This window comes from Hippocampus zosterae, chromosome 1 (assembly GCF_025434085.1).
Source record: "Hippocampus zosterae strain Florida chromosome 1, ASM2543408v3, whole genome shotgun sequence".
NCBI lineage: Eukaryota > Metazoa > Chordata > Actinopteri > Syngnathiformes > Syngnathidae > Hippocampus > Hippocampus zosterae.
In genome coordinates, this window is record NC_067451.1 from 1,751,536 (window position 1) to 1,769,070 (window position 17,535).

Sequence of the window (17,535 nt, forward strand, 5' to 3'; positions counted from 1 at the left end):
CCGACTGACTTCCGGTTTCCGTCGCCGAATGCCGCCGGCCCTAACAATAGGAACGTTGATGTAGTTCCGCTCTCTGTGTATTTCAGTCCAGTATTTATTTTTGGTGGCGATACATGGACTAGCTGAGCTGCAACCATTCTATGTTGCGAGGGAGCTATTTTAAAAGTACCTTTTGTGATAAGAAGCTGCCCTGGCATTCTACCATTTAACACTCAGTGTTGAAGAATAGAAGCAAGAGGAACTTAAATGACTTAATTTTCAACAACTTGTGTGATCATATAAGTTCAGTTCAATTCGTTCGCTTCATTTAAATATGAGATTAAAGATATGGGCCCCAGGCCTTGAGTTTGATACCAGTGATTTACAAGTGTTCCATTAACCTGTCACGCATGTTTTTTGGAATGTGGGAGTAAGCCCACGCAGACACGGTTAGAACATGCAAACTCCACTCAGGAAGGCTGGAGCTGGAATCGAACCCTACACCTTGAGGTCGACGCGCTAGCCAGGCACCCACCGGGTCGTCACTAGGAGTCAATTACAGTACTGTATACTGTATTTGAATATGTTGGTAAAGTTCACGGAAACGACTCTAAAACGGCAGTTATGAAAATGTCCACACGATGGCGACAAATACATCACACAGCGAAGCGCACGGTTTCACCATGAAGAGTTAAAAGAGAAGCGACGATTTGGACGCAGTAGTAAGAGTGTGGATACTCGACATGGTGGACTTCGGGGGCACATTTCTCTCGGCTTCACTGACAACTTGACGTCAAGAGTGTCTGTGTGTATAGGTGTGAGCGACACTCTCTCCCGGCATGGGGACGAAGCACACTTCTTTCGGGTCGCCTGGGGACTTTCGACGACATGCGTCATAATTTTTTTTAAAATCAAATCAAAAACTCACAGCATGGAGTCTTCAACTAACAGCCTGGGTGAGTACTTGCGTGTTTGTCGGCCTTGTGCAAAGTTTTCTTTTTTTTTTTTAACGTTGCATGAACATGCTTCTGCGTGACATAAATGCGTGGGCGTGGAGCGTTAGCTGGTTTGTGTGTGTGTGTTTGTTTAATAAACTGTTTACTTGTTGCTTGTTATAAAGAAAATACCAACGAGGTTTCGTAGCCGTGATGCTAATTAAAATATGCATTGTGTATCGTGCAAAAAAGGTACTTGCCCACTTCCTCATATTTGTTTTTGGTGTATTTGCATATTTATCACGCTGAAATGTTTCCGATCACCACAAAATATGTAATACAAGGCAGCCCAAGTAAATAATATAAAAGGAAGTTTCTAAACGATCAGGTGCAACGTGAGAAAATAATTGTCTCCTAAACTTGATACAATCAACCCCCACTGAACTGAAATTTTACACGAACGTAGTGCACGCCATCATCCTGTTGCATCTTGATGCCATGGAATTATGTTTAAGTGAAGACACTTCACAAAAGTAGTACTTTGACATCATCCTGGTGGCAATCACACCATTGGCTGTGTGTGTGTGTGTGTGTGTGTGTTTGCGTTTGAGTGTGTCTTTGTTTAAGTCAGCTGCTTGCAAGACATCGTGTCTGCACTGAATTAGATTTTTTATTTCCAAATTCAGATGCTCACTATGACGAGGAGCATCTGTTCCTTTCTAAACTAATTTGCTTCATAGAAAGAATATTTCCAGTCCACATCGTAGGCAAATTTGAAAATAGTATGAGCGAAGACACTTGTTATGTGAAAGAAAGTCCGTTTTTTTTGGGGGGGGGGGGGCAGGGGCTTCTGTAGATTAATGGCATTTCAATACAGATCAATTAAGAAAACACACACCTAGTTGGAAGTCAAGGCGCCACTGTACGGTAATTTAACGGGGCAATTAAATTCATTATCTCATGACTAAATGGATGACAAAGAATACAAAACAACTTCTGTCATGGGGCATTGGGAAACATTGATCTATTCATGTTGGGAGCAAGCCCAGTCATGCCGATTCGACAGCCAAATCCGGCTCCGGTACTTCAGCAGCCGTAGATGGACTGACATCCGGACGGGGCGCGCTACCGCAGCAAAAGCCCAACCTTTCGGTGACTTTTCGAGCGACAATTTGAGGCTTCGTGACAGGCAGCAGTTTGGCAGAGACGACAAAAGGCTTCAGGCTGCTTCTTGCCACTCCCAGTTGAAGTTTACTGCCAAAATAGACTTCACGCGAAGTGCGCCTCGTGTGCTGAAAGCGACCTCGTAGCTTCGCCTGTTGCGAACAAACAATGCAAAAGGCCATAGATGGGCTAAAAATATAAAGCACCTGTGTTCAGATCCTTTCAGCGATGGATATTTTAACGCAGACGCGGGAGCAAGCGCATGGAGAACGACAATGTGATACTCTCGCGAGTGATATTCTTTATCCTCTGCAAAGAACGGCAAAGATCACTGCAGCTTACTAAAAAGTTGTGACTGTCTCCATGTGCAGTCTAGCTGTGTGTCTGTCTCATACTGCCGCCGGGTGATCAAGGCACCAGAAGGAGCAGCACAATGTCTCCTGAAGTGATGCAGAAAAGAAAAAAAAAAGTTTCATTCTTTGCATTTGGATTCCAGTAATATTGAAAAGTGATATTTTTCTTACTTAAGACACATAACAAATGCTTGGTTTGTTGTTTTTGGAGGGTTGGGCAGGTCCAAAAAGCAATTTGCTCAAAATTCTGAAAAGAAAAAAAATGTGAACGGTGGCGTTTGAGCACTTGCATAACGTAGGAACAACTGCACCATTGATGGCCAACTCGAGACAGACGCTGTCATTCTGGAATCTTCTTCCGGGGAGACTCCCCAGCAAAACAAGCTGCAGCTGGGAAATGAGCAATTTGCATCCCAGGGCCGGGGACGGGCCTACATTTTGACGCAAGCGTCTGTACTTGGTCTCGAGTACAGAGCGTGTGTGCTTTTGCAACCTCTGCAGTCATGAGGTTCAGGCCGAGGGCCAAAAAATGTCAGATCGACATGCTGTACCGTGTTTTCTCAAAGCCTGTTCCAAGCAGGAAGAACCACAGGAAAAAGACAATAAAACTCACGGCTTGTCTGCCAAGAGGGAAGATGGCCGCCAAAAGGCTGGAGTGGGCGTGGCCCCACCGCAGCTTGTCACCTTTCCGGCGCTGTTTTATTTTTTCCCCTCGCAGGCGTAGATTTAGTTAAGCGCAATCCGCTAAAGCGCGCCCTCGTTCGCTCCGTCCGCAGATGACGCGTCGGCGGACGGCAGCGCCGAATCGACCGAGCGGGCGTCGCTGATGGAGACGCGTCTTCAGGCGCAGGAGGACGAGATCACGCTGCTCAAGGCCTCGCTGGCGGACGCCTTGCGCCGCATCCGCCTCCACGATCGGCTTCTCCCCGTACTCAAGCAGCAGCTGGTCGCAGGTTGAGTAACTCCCCGCCGGGCGACCAGCCGGGCGACCCGCCGGACTCCGTTTGACCCGCTCGATCTGTCGCTTGTAGTGAACCCCGCTGCCGCCAGACTGATCAACCAAGTCTGCTGCCACGAGGGCGAGACGCTTTCTCCCAGCCTCGGCGTCGAGGATGGACTTCTTTTGTGCGGTGGCAGGTGCTGGGAATAGAAAAATTATTTGGAGCGAGATTGAAATCACGATGAATGAGCGAAATTATTTCAAAACTTGAGCCTTTGATGAATTCGGCCCCCGCTTTTGTCTCCAGCCAATCATCAGGAAACATTTCGGGCAGGATCAACGGCCACACGGCAGGTTCGCCGCCCGCCGAACCGAGACCGAGGACGGCGGATCGGGCCACCCAGACGGAGCCGAGCGAGGGTGCCCGCTATCCCGAGCCAAACGCGGCGCAGGGCAGGGCGGCTTTATCGGAGGCCGCCCTCCCCCAGCGGGCCAAACTGCACCGCGCCCCCACCGTGGAGGACGAGGACGACGATGAGGACCTGGAAGATGACGACGAAGAAGCGGCGGAGCGGGACAAGGAGCTGAGTTTTATGCCGGCGGTTGAGGAGCCCCCACAGGCGAGCGTCGTCGTCGGCCTCCGGGAAGGAAGCCGCTCCCCGGAAGAGGCCGACGATAAGACCCTCGGTCCTTCGTCAAGCGCTCCGTCCCCCGTCCGGCAAGAACCGCTGAAACCGCTGTGCGTGAGCTCTTCTTTCTCTCGTGGCTCAAAGACCCCGTAGCGCTCTCAACTACGTTGTCGCGTTCAAACGGCAAGTGGGAGCGGGCGCTGGAAAGTGCAGTCACGTGTCGCGTGACACTTCCAAGTTAGCGTATGTATTCAAGCTTAGTGGAAAAATTGACATCGGGCAATTTAGTGAGTCTTTATGCCAGGGCTTGTTTTGGGTCCAAGAGGAGAGTTTTTTTTTTTCCAAGACCCACCCTCACCCCCAATAATCCTAACGGCAATGTAACATAAGCACCGTGTGCGCATTTTGCAGTATCAGCGTGTCGTATCGGTGCATTTTTCAGAGTCAGATCATGAATGCAGGCGGACGGTCCGAGCGTCGGCGCGTCGTGAGACCAAAAAAAAAACAAAAAAACACTGAAATGTTCAACGACGTCCAGTCAAACATTTCAAGAAGCTCAAATGAGGTTCACTCGGAAATCTTATGAGAGTTTCTTTTGAGCGGGCCAAAAATAGGGCCTTGACTCGTAATTGCGGTTATTTTTTTGGTGCTGTTTTTTTTTTTCTAAGTAAGACATTTATTGTTTATATACTGTATGTATGTATGTATGTATTTTAGAGAGAGAGAGAGATGTAGCTAGCTAGCTACATCTGTATTTTAACTTCAAATTACGATTCTGGTTTGAGAGCCAGTCTGGGGATTTCCAGCCATTCAACCGTTTTACAGGAAGTAGATTTTGTTCATCAAGACTTTTTTTTCTAAGTAAGACATTTATTGTTTATATACTGTATGTACGTATGTATTTTAGAGAGAGAGAGAGAGATGTAGCTAGCTACATCTGTATTTTAACTTCAAATTACGATTCTGGTTTGAGAGCCAGTCTGGGCATTTCCAGCCATTCAACCGTTTTACAGGAAGTAGCTTTTGTTCATCAAGACCTTTTTTTCTAAGTAAGACATTTATTGTTTATATACTGTATGTACGTATGTATTTTAGAGAGAGAGAGAGAGATGTAGCTAGCTACATCTGTATTTTAACTTCAAATTACGATTCTGGTTTGAGAGCCAGTCTGGGCATTTCCAGCCATTCAACCGTTTTACAGGAAGTTTTTGTTCAAGACTTTTTTTCTAAGTAAGACATTTATTGTTTATATACTGTATGTATGTATTAGAGAGAGAGAGAGAGAGAGAGCGAGATGTAGCTAGCTAGCTACGTCGTAATTTGAAGTTAAAATACAGATGTAGCTAGCTAGCTACATCTGTATTTTAACTTCAAATTACGATTCTGGTTTGAGAGCCAGTCTGGGCATTTCCAGCCATTCAACCGTTTTACAGGAAGTAGCTTTTGTTCATCAAGTCATCCGTTTCAGTCATACCCTCTTGGCATTTTGCAAGGGTTCTCGTTCTCTCTCCCTTCCTCTACCCGTGTCAGGGCGATACTGCCTTTTATCAAAGTGGACGTGTGCGTGCACGCTTACTTCCCTGTTGTGCTTTGCCAATGTTTCTGGGCGCTGGCTCACACATGTCGCAGCTCCACTGGGCTCTTTCGGCCCAGCTTCCCGGAGGAGCGGTTGTGGCTCATTTTCACTTCCCGCTTCTCGGGCCGCTTGACATTGTCGCCGCTGGTTGACAGATTTCACCGCCGCGTTTGAATATTTGCAGTGCATCCGGATGTCGCAGCACTTTACTTTTTCCAACCTTTTGTTTGTTGCATTGCAGGTTAGAACAGGTTGGAGTTTTTTCATGATATTTAGCTTGAATTTAATTGTCACTTTTTTTAATGCGGTTAGTTTCAATTGGCTTTTCGAGCAACTTAGTTTTTTTTTTTACTGCTTGGTATTAGTTGAGTTTTTATTAGTATAAGTATAATAAATAAAAAATAAATAACAGTTCTCAAAGAACGGACCTTCCTTGTAGGGCAACACCGAAATAAATCCATTTAAAAGATAAAGTGATGCACGTGACGCCTCATGATGACAAAATGAAAAAAAAAGTTTCTGCAAGTTTAGAACGCGACTGAAATCTGGGAAAAGTGAAGCGCCGTCTATACTTGGCGGATGCACTGCACTGTGTAATTTATTTTCTTTTTTTTCTTTCTTTCTTTTTGCAGAATTCGAAGGAACAGCGAGAAACTGGCCAATGTGAAGAGGCAGCTCAAGCGCCTGGACAAAAAAGCGGCGTCCTCGGCCAACCTCCTCACCCGCTCGCCAAGCTTAGAGAAGTCAGACACGCACGTCGTCGCTTGTCCACCTTGTCCGACGCTTCTGTTCAACCCGTTTGTCTTCCTTTCCCCCGCAGCCGTGCCAAGGAGCTTCTTGCCAGCGCAGGTGATGCGTCCGCCCCCATCCCCACCCAAAATGCCATTGCATGCAAAAAATAATATAAAATAATGAAACGCCCCAGAACGGTAAAACTACCCGTTTTGTGGCCTTTTATCGCGGGCAGCCAAAGGCACACCTGTGCAGTGATCAAACTGTCTAATCCACATCTTGATGAGCCGCACGTGAGGTGGCTGGATTGGCTCGGCAAAGAAGAAGCGCTCACTCAGGCCAAAGTCTTGGCTCATCGGCTCAAGCTCGTGAAAAAAAAAAAACTGGCGCGAAAACAAAATGGCCGCATTTGCATTTTTGTTCTTTAGAAGTATAGAACCGACTCGAGTAAAAAGTGAAACACTTTCCAAAAAAGTCATCCTCAGCAAGGTACAGATACCCAACAAATCCCAAGCAGAGTAACAAAGTATTTGGACTTTGATACTTCCCCCCCCCTCGGTTGACTTGTGGTGGGTCCAAGCCAGCGACCTTTGTGGCTCCGTGCAGCTTTTTATGGCACCATACAGTTAAGATTTATTTTAAGGCCGCGTCTCCTACAGCGGCGAGGAAACATTCACTCGGACTTAGAAAAGCAGCTGCAATCTCTCATCGGCTTGAAAAGTTTTTTGTTTTGTTTTTTTCCCAAAAGCAAACGTTTTCATCATGACTTCCCTTGTTGAAATTTGACTTTAATATCGAAATATCCGAACTCTGTCTTGGAAAAAAAATACTTCTCAGGCATTCTCGTAACGTCATGCCTATTTGTCTCAATATGAAGCAATTGAAAATGGAATTTTCCATAATATGTTGCCTTGATTTCTCCTTTGCAGGATCCAGGAGAGCAACTTACAATCAAGGTAGGAAGATGAATATTTGAAATCAGGATGCTGATTTATTCACAGAGGCCCACCTACTCGCAAAAGCTGCGATAGAGAGAGAAAAAAAAATGTATATCCATCCCTATATTCCAAGTAACGATTTTTGGCCATCTGAAAAAAAAAATCTTTTGATGTTATAGATTGGAGTATACTGTACTAATGAATAAATTAGATATGGCAGAAGAGGATAAGCATATGTGATTGTTCACATCAACAATGTACAATCACCTAAATCGAAGTTCACTCACGAGGCTCCCCAAGGGTCTGTGCTAGGTCCAAAACTATTCCTATTGTACATAAATGATATTGAAATGAAATTCTATGAGCTAGTTAAGCTCAAGGCAGCAGAAATAAGCTACAAGGATAAGCTACTCTGCCACAGTACTCGGAAGCTGTTCGAAATTAGAGAGAGCTGTGTGGCTTCCGCGTTGGAGTGTCCCGGTTTCAAATCCGCTCTTTTGTTTCCAGGCCAGTCTATCAAAATGTTCATCCGCGGCCGGCCAATCACCATGTACATCCCCTCCAACATTCAAAACTATGAAGACCTGAAAATGGAGCCGCCCTCTGAGAGGCTGGACCTGGACTGGGTGTATCCTTTCCCTCTACCCCCCCCCCCCCACCCCCCTCTCAATTGGTGTGAGCCATAAAAGCAGCAGTAAGATGCGTCAACCTTGACCCCGGCGTGACAGCTACGGCTACCGAGGGCGAGACTGTCGGGCCAACTTGTACTTCCTGCCGACGGGCGAGGCGCTCTACTTCATTGCCTGTGTGGTGGTCCTCTACCACATCAACAAGCGCACGCAGCGCCACTACCGCAGACACACGGATTGCGTTCGCTGGTCTGTGGAGGGGGGGGCAACTTTTGCCTCCATCGCAAAACACTGAATGTGATGATTGATGTGAACATGTGTGCTTTTCCCGCAGTCTCGCGCTGCATCCTGACAAAGTGCGAATTGCATCGGGCCAAACTTCAGGCGTGGACAAAGATGGCAAGGTCAGTCAGATGTGAAATCTTGCACGCGTTGATTTATCATTCTTGTGTCATTTGTTGTACCTATGGTCAATCGGCGAGCAAAAACTAGACTTCAAGTTGAAGTTACGATCAAAAATACAACATTGGAAAGTTAACATTGAATTTTACATTGGTAAAGCGCTTTAGTAAAGTTACGTTTGCTTGTTAGTCACTCACCCAAGATGGCGGCAAATCACCTATCCACCCCCCCCCCCCACCCCCAAATAGGCCAGGCAATGCCAAAGACGCCAAAGAGAGCAATATTGTTCTTTCATCGTTGGCAGACGGAAACCTTTTTTTTTTACGTTCAAATACGGTCAATTTGATATGATTATAGAATCTTTTATTTTTACATTTTCATTACGGATGTCCTGATCACACTTTTTTTCCTCACCCGAGTCCCAATCCGAGTCTTTGGTTTGAAGTGTCTGCCGATAGCCGAGTCCTGATCCGACAATCAGGCAATACAAGAAAAAAAGAGCGTGCATCAGATTTTTCTAAAATTCATACAGAAACTTAGATACAGGCATGTACATACATTAATTTGTATATGTTGTTATCTATATTTATATTTTCTGGAGCATTCCACCAAATCGGTGCCAATTTCTTTTTGTAAGAAACTCCAAGTTGTACATTTTTTTCCCTTTTTTTTTAAACGTAACACCGACTGAACAACTCAAAATGTTGGTCCATATCAGACTTTTTTTTTTGTGTGTGTCCTGAAACTCTTTGTGGGTTTTTAGCATTAAAATGATCAAAATGCTGTCCAGGTAACTTGAGCTACTTGGCATTTTCGCTAATTTAATGTTAACGTTCAACTCAATACATATCAATGTGCGAGACGCTTTCGAAATGAAAAAATGACGCAATAGATTATTTCTGATGAGAAATGTTCATCGTGATCCTTCACTAAATATTGAAACGACTGTTATGGCGTGTGTGTGTGTGTGTGTGGCAGCCCCTGCAGTCTTGCGTTCATATTTGGGACTCCGCCACTTTGGTCACCCTGCAGCAGATCGGACTCGGAACTTTCCAAAGAGGAGTGGCATCTGTTGCTTTTTCCACTATGGTGCGTATGTGCAAAATTTGCAAACAATGGCCGCCAAGCAGCATTAGCTTTACATTGAATGAAATGCCCTTGCATGTGGGAAAGGAGAGCCATAGTTGCAGATACACTTTCCAGCTGTTTATTGACGACTTCGTACCTTACCTGCTGGTCACTGCCATGCTTTGAGCTAATAATTTAACAATCGTTAGGTGAGTTTATTGTAACCCCGACAACCCCACTGGAGTATTTGTTCCATCCTGTCGGAAAAATGTCTTTCCACAGGACTCCGGCCTGTTCCTGTGTGTGATTGATGATTCCAACGAGCACATGTTGTCAGTGTGGGACTGCGCCAGAGGGAGCAAGCAAGCCGAGGTCAAGGTAAGGAACGGTCAAATGTTGGCGAGCACCTCCCGCGCAAGCAGCGTGCCGCGTGGGAAGGCCGCCTTAGAAACACACGAGGTTGTCCAAGAGGAACAAGATAATTACAGCAGCCCTCCTCTCTGCACCGCTCCGGGATAGTCCATATGCCGCTTGCATGAATGGAGCTTTGTGTGTGTGTGCGTGTATTTTCTTTAAATTTTCGAACATGGTGAAAAACATCTGTCAAGGATCTCAGCGAGGATCGTTTAGACAGGTTTTTTTTTTTTGGCGGAACAGCATGAAATAATGTCACAAATATGTAAACGGACCCACATTTTTTTTTCAAACTTGTAGTTCATAGTTTAAGGGACAGCTGATGTTATTTCGTTACTTATGCTAAGCGAAACAGATAATAAACCATCAGTGGTACAGTTTCTATTCGATGTTTTTATTTGTCACGTCAAATATTTTGCTGTTTGGCACAGCCCTGTTCCAAATAATCGGGCACCAAAAACCATGTTTAAAATACGGCTAAAAAAAAATAATTTCCTATTAAATTAGGTACAATTTGACTTGAATGCTTATTGAATTTCAGTACAACTCAAATTGCAGTCGCCGGGTTGTACGCCAATGCGAATGTTTGCTCAGCAGTAGCTCACATGCTAGCCGCTATGCTAACGGGTCAAGGACAAACTTAGTTGTAAAAAAAAAAAAGGAAACTTGGATATACATTTTGTGATGGTGTGAATAACAGGCTTGAATTGGTTCGTGTGGCGTACTCCATTATTGCTGAAAAAAGAATTGGAATAATAATTTAGAGGACTACGCTTGGTCCGAGGAGTTAGCTTGATGATGTCATTTCTGCCGAGTCCTCCCACTTGATTATTACTACAACGCGGTACAGTTGTTGCCTTTTCATTATTTTATTTTCAAGACCACCAATGAGACGGTGTTAGCTGTTGACTTCCACCCCGGCGACAGCGGCAACATCATCACCTGCGGCAAATCCCACGTCTACTTCTGGACTCTGAACGCGGGGCAGTTCACCAAAAAACAAGGCATCTTTGGAGTAAGACTCGCGTCCTACCGATGCCCCGCACGTCACTTTCACTTCCCTAATCATCTCTTTGTAAGATAAATGGAGAAGTGGAACCTGCAAAAGAATTATATGTACACAACTGGTGGCGGGAAGTTAAAAAATTATTATTATTTTTTTCAGCCGCTGCCAATGATGACACGACACAAGTGTGCCCCGTTATTGCCCTGAGAACATTTTCTTTGCTTTTCCTACAGAAATACAAGAAGCCCAAGTATATCCAGTGCTTTGTGTTCAGCCTGACTGGTGAAGTTTTAACGGGGGATTCGGAGGGGAACATCCTGACATGGGGAAAGTCTGCCGCAGATATCAGAACGCTTGGCAAAGGAGCCAAAGGTAGGCCACGGACGGGGGCTTTACGTTTCAGAAGTGAAAATTTGCAAGCCAAAAGCAAGTTTGTCATTTTGTATTGCTGTACCAATGTGTCGTGAAAGTCGGTCATCCTCTCTGTAGTGCCCTCAACGTATCCCACAATGCATCATTCATGTTGACGTCTTCATGAATTGAGCACAAAGATGAAGAAACTTTTTTTTTTTTGCCTCTAAAATTGAAATATCGTCATTCACTTCAATGTTTACATGTGTTATTCTTTTAATTATCAGTGTTTTATTTGTGGCGGCCCGGTAGTCCAGCGGTTAGCACGTGGGCTTCACAGTGCAGAGGTACCGGGTTCGATTCCAGCTCCAGCCTCCCTGTGTGGAGTTTGCATGTTCTCCCCGGGCCTGCGTGGGTTTTCTCCGGGTGCTCCGGTTTCCTCCCACATTCCAATAACATGCCTGGCAGGCTGATTGAACACTCTAAATCAGGGGTGTTCAAACTTTTTGCCAAGGGGGCCAGATTTTATGTGGTAAAATGTCGGGGGGCCGACCTTGGCTGACATTCTTTACATTGAACAACAATATTGTTCAACAAATTTTAGTAAGCCAGTCTGTTTCACATTTCCATTTTTATTTTACTTTCAACAATCTTAAGAATTTCTTTTGGTTCATTTGAAACAGGTATATCACATGCAACTGCTTATTCACTTGACTTTTTCTTAAACAGAAGTCTCCTGAGTGCAAATTGATTGATTTGAAACATAAAATGTATCACCATGACATTTCAATAGTCACAAAACCTTTGACTCGAACAACAGGGATCAACTAACAGGGAACAACTGCAAGGATCATTTGAAATATGACACATCAGTCAATATAAACACGGAGTGATGTCTTGTTAACTCGTGAGTGATGCCCTCTAGTGTCTAAATGCTATTACTCATTTAGTGAATGCTATTACTCATTTAGCCACTAGAGGGAAGCAGTACTCTATAAAACATCACTCACCAGTCCACGAGACCTCAGTCAATGCAACACGTGTTCCATTGCGCCCAACCTGCGGGCCAGACGGCACTGATTTTATGACGGGCCGAGGGCCGGATGAAATTCGACCGCGGGCCGGATTTGGCCCGCGGGCCGGACTTTGGACATGCCTGCTCCAAATTGTCCCTAGGTGTGAGTGTGAGTGTGAGCGTGGATGGTTGTTCGTCTCTGTGTGCCCTGCGATTGGATGGCAACCGATTCAGGGTTGCCCGAAGACAGCTGGGATAGGCTCCAGCACCCCCCGCGACCCTAGTGAGGATCAAGCGGTTAGGAAGATGAATGAATGAATGAATGTTTTATTTGTATCTTTGAATAGCGCGGAAAGTTCTCCAGCATATCAACTAATTTTAAAAATGGAAAAATGGATGTTGGGCCGCAAATGGCCCCCAGGGTAGCTTTGCCTTAGAAGCTTTAACAGAAAGCTGTGATTTAATAGTTGTTTGAAGGAAATCGAATGGACAACCAAGGTGAGCGCTTTGTAGATTGGTTTGGGTGTGTTTGATAAATCAAAGTTGAACAACTTGCATCCTGGAAGCCACCCAGGGATTGAGATACGTTTGTTTGGACTTTTTACTGTCTCGATTTTTGGTATGTTTTCGTTACTGTTCAGAATTAATGTGACATTGTTTTTTTTTTGTTTTTTTTTTAAAATATATTTCCCTTCAGAGACCTTCCAGATCATGCGACAGACCAGAGCGCACGAGGGCAGCGTGTTCACCCTGTGTGCGCTGCAGGGAGGCGCCCTGCTCAGTGGGGGAAGCAAAGACCGCAAGATCATCCGCTGGAGTGCCGACTTGGCTCCCGAGCACGAGTGTGAGGTGAACCAGAAGCGCGTCCGTCTCTTCCTTTGAACTTTGAAAGCGGTCCGCCCTTACCTTTTGAATATCCTGTGCCGCGAAAAGGTCCAAAAGTCTTTGACTGTTTCTGGATTTTTTCCCCCCCATGACCCTTGTCATCGTGCTTGTGGCGTGTAGATTCCCGAAAAATTTGGGGCAGTCCGCACCGTTGCTGATATCGACGGAGAGGAACTATTAGTCGGAACGACGAGGAACGCCATCCTGAGGGGCGCCTTCTCCACCGGCTTTGTGGCCATCGTGCAAGTAGGTGCAAGAACCTTTCGAGCCCTGAGCTCTCTCTAAAGCAGGAGTTCCCGGCGTTAACTTTCACTTTTTAAGACACAAACGGGGATGGAAATCACCCATTGCTCTTCAAATGGTCACCGTTCCTACTGATCGGTTGTTCACAAACCAGGCTTCCTAAAGTAGAAGCCCAAGTCCGCCAGATGGGATGTACGGGGGCTACTGGGGACAAACGCCCTCACTTCCGTCTTCTTTTCATTGAATTTCAAGAAACGTAGTGCCATCCAGGTCTGGATTTCCTCCACACAGGAAAAGAAGCGATACCATAACTATCTCAACGAGCCTCCGTGGAAAATGAATTGTTGGCACTGGCTAGCTTGTTTAGCTAACGATAAATCAGACATAAGAAGAAAAGAAAAAAACCCAACAACCTCTGATAAATGCGCCGGCTTCTTTCTAAAATCTCTACAACTAATTTTCAAGATGTGTGGATGATGATGATGATGATGATGATGATGACTGGAAAGTAACATTGGCGCAAGCTAACGATGCTCACTTCGCCTGCTAGCGATTGGCTAAGGGCCTTTTAGAATCTCAAGCCAATAAATGAACCCCAATGTTTTCTATTTCCCTGTCATGTGACACGTGTACTCCCGCCTCTTTTATTGATGAACTCTATTAAAAGTTGGTGTGTTGCACATATTTTCTTATTTCTGATATGGCATCATGTGACCAAGTCAATTGTTGCTTTGTCATACATTGATCGAGCTCAAGGAGGTGGGTTGGTGTCACCTTTTTGACAGCATCACGCCGGGAACTAAGATGCCGTTGACCTTTGCTCTCTCAGGGTCACGTGGACGAGATGTGGGGGCTGGCGACGCACCCGTCCGCCAACAACTTCCTCTCGTGCGGCCACGACAGGCAGGTGTGCTTATGGGACACCGAGGAACACGCGCTGCAATGGAGCGTCACCCTGGAGGTACAAACAAGCGCTCGGGATGTTTTTTTTCGCGACGCAAATAGTCATGCCGGTTTTTGTTCAACAGGAGTACGGCTTGTGTGCGGATTTTTGCCCAAATGGATCGGTGGTTTCGGTCGGGCTCAGCACAGGAAGGTATAACGCGTTACGCGATAAGCCGCTCCCGAAAATATTCGCCGTTGGAAAGAGCAACTTGAACCGTTTCTCTGCCTCGAAACAGATGGGTGGTCCTGGACCTTCTGACCGCCGAGGTCATCTTCGAGTCCGTCGACGGGAACGAGCAGCATTCCGTCATGAGATACTCTCCAGGTACCAGACGGAGGGTCCGAGCCCCTTGCGGTTTCCTCTTTCCACATTGTGACCATCCATGTTTTCAGACGGCAGTTGTCTGGCGGTGGGCTCCCACGACAACTTCATCTACATCTATAACGTGACTGAAAATGGACGGCGTTACGCCCGTTTTGGGAGATGCAACGTGAGCATGGTGAACTCGTCGCGTATTTATTGCTTTCTTGATTTATTTATACACGTCCCTTGCCATTTCCCACTCCACTCGACTAGTTCACAAGATGTGAAAAAGACCAAAAACAAAAGTAACATGCTTGTTGTACTGTTTGTCTGTTTTTATCAACTTTGGCCTCGCAAATGATAAAACTCATGGATGTGACTTTTTTTTTTTCCTTCCCTCATCTGTCCTCACAGGGTCACTCCAGTTTCATAACCCACTTGGATTGGTCCAAAGATGGGAAGTATATTATGTCCAATTCAGGCGACTACGAAATTCTCTATTGTAAGTTGATACACATTTTTGTTAGTTTATTTATTACAAGTCATGACAGTGTTCATCTGCAGAACAATTAAACGTCCTTCCACTTGACGCCAGAATTGGAATTCATACTGACTGACAGCTTTGAATAGACAGACCCTCACTTCACACTCAGTGAAATACATTTGTCCGTTAAAAAGAAAGAAAAAAAAGACGAATTCAGTTTCGGAGGCTCCGGAGCTGGCGTGAATGCTCTGCATGTTTTATTTTGTCAGGGGACATTGCTGCAGGCTGCAAACTGTTGAGGAATCGCTTTGAGAGCAAAGACCGGGAGTGGGCGTCCTACACCTGCGTGCTCGGCTTCCACGTCATGGGTGAGGAAACAAAACAAAACGACAACAATAACAACAAAAACCCCGATTGATTTTGTAAATGGTCAAATAAGTCACCTTATTCGCGCTTTGGCGTTTGTGAACGGCAACGAAATAAAAGTAGATGTTTGTTGACGTTTTTTCTGACAAAAAGTTGCTTTACTGCCATCTTGTGGTAGCTTAGTGTCAAGGAACTAAGTTGTAGTCAGTTGTGAAGTTTCATTTCCTCGAAAATAATGCTTTGTTGCCATCTTTTGGCACCCATGGTCCATCGTAAACGGTTTTGGCTTGGATCTATTTTCGATCTATCACGATTTTCTGATGATCAAAAATAAAAATGTGATTACCCCTCTTATATGTATTTTCTAATTAATCGCTGGAGTCATCCGTTCTCGAATTTTTATGCTGCCATAGGCCTCCCCAAAACAATCCATGTCGGTTGAGACCTAATTTCGGTATTTTCACCAGGCGTGTGGCTTGAGGGCTCGGACGGCACGGACATCAACGCGCTGTGTCGCTCCCACGGCGAGAGCATGGTGGCTGTGGCGGACGACTTCTGCAAAGTGCATCTCTTCCAGTACCCGTGTCCCAAACTCAAGGTACGGCGCCACGCTCTGTTTTGACGGAGCAAATATTATTCTACCACGCCTCCAAACGTCTGAGGCAAAACCTGTTTTGGAATTTGGAATTTGAAAAAAATGGAAGTGTACGTGAGCAGAACTAACTTCACTTCATTGCTGCTTTCAGTTTGGACCCCCCCCCCCTCCCCCGCCCCCTTTCTTTCATTTGTGACTAAATGACTGATTCAATTTGAGAGCTGCACTTGCTGGAAAAAAAATGCAAGCCTTCTGTACCTGGGTTAGCGGTTGTGTTTTTTTTGTTTTTGTTTTTTTTTACATTAATTGTTTTTTTTTTTTTTCTGGCCCCAGGCGCCGAGCCACAAGTACGAGGGCCACGGCAGCCACGTCACCAACGTGCGCTTCACCCACAGCGACTCCCACCTGCTCTCCATGGGCGGCAAGGACACGTGTATCCTCCAGTGGCGGGTGGTCCGAGGTGGCGCCGGCAACTCTCCGGAACCCGTTCTCGCCAGCCAGTAGGTGGCGAAGGCAAAGAATAAATAAATAGATATATGTCGACATAATACTGTACATGGACAGGTGACAGACTTTCCGGGACGACATTGGAGTTTGTCTTCCAGGTGCAAAAATGTGACTTTGTTGCTGTGATATTCAGAGAACATTCCGGTGTTTGTCGTTGTTTTTTTTTTGTTCTGTTTTTTTGTGGTGTATGACACTGAAAATAGCCTTGAAAGACCACGGCACCTTGATTTACAAATTCACTTTATTTTGTGACCAACCTTCAATTTACAGCAAATCGGTTTCCCCCATTGAAATTTTGTGAAATGCCAATAATCCGTTCCAGCAAAAATAAATAAATAGCACTGTGTTGTCAAATAGGATCAGATGGCGTGATTAAGTCCGATAGATTGGTATAAAATTTTAATGCCTGATTCAGATATTTGGCAGAAAAAAATTCAGATAACCGATTAATTGGTCAATGACTTAAATAAATATTTAAGGAGTAAAATAACTCGGATACCTGTATTTTACTTTGGACTTTGGTGTTTGTTTACACTTACAAAAGGGAGAAAAATCTGCTGTTTCTTGTTTGTTTGTCTGTTGGTTTTTTTTGGGGGGGGGGGTGGACATCAGTATGTTTGTCTTATGTTGTAATGTGTTAAATTGTTTAAAAAAAGGACCAATTGTGAAAGAGCAAATATTAATCACTCATTTGGGCCCTACCTGTGAGTGCTTTCATTTTAATCTGTGTGTTTGACAGTTCAGCCTGTTCTGTAGACAAACGAAAATTGCATCAGCAACTGTTTTTTTTTTTTTTTAACTCAGAAGTTGAGGTACTTGTATTTCAAGGTACCACTGTATTTGGAAACTTGGAAATTCCTCGACCGGCTTTGTACCAGCGGCTCTCAAACTGGGGGGTGAGGGAGCCTGAGTGCCCGCTAAATATTTGACAATAACTTTAACTTGTACCCTTGAAAAAAAAAAAGCCATCACGCCAATAAATCATAGTAAACCAATTACTCCTGAAGAACAGAAGATATTGTTGCAGGAATTAAGTCCTGGTTTTGTTTTTGTTTTTAGAATATAAAGTACATAA

At 45.0% G+C, this 17,535-nt stretch overlaps 1 protein-coding gene across 1 annotated transcript; it reads left to right on the plus strand.

The window, feature by feature from the left end:
* Positions 1-584: 584 nt before the first annotated feature.
* Positions 585-17,441, plus strand: eml3 (EMAP like 3). Its single transcript, XM_052079784.1, has 24 exons — positions 585-935; positions 3,208-3,384; positions 3,463-3,568; positions 3,679-4,110; positions 6,209-6,319; positions 6,397-6,425; positions 7,238-7,264; positions 7,754-7,874; positions 7,975-8,124; positions 8,210-8,279; positions 9,256-9,366; positions 9,628-9,723; positions 10,640-10,774; positions 10,999-11,137; positions 12,829-12,980; positions 13,137-13,262; positions 14,089-14,220; positions 14,288-14,355; positions 14,441-14,529; positions 14,598-14,695; positions 14,923-15,010; positions 15,262-15,360; positions 15,826-15,956; positions 16,287-17,441. The coding sequence occupies exons 1-24, from the start codon at positions 911-913 to the stop codon at positions 16,455-16,457; spliced, it is 2,883 nt and encodes a 960-aa protein (XP_051935744.1). The 5' UTR covers positions 585-910; the 3' UTR covers positions 16,458-17,441.
* Positions 17,442-17,535: the final 94 nt, after the last annotated feature.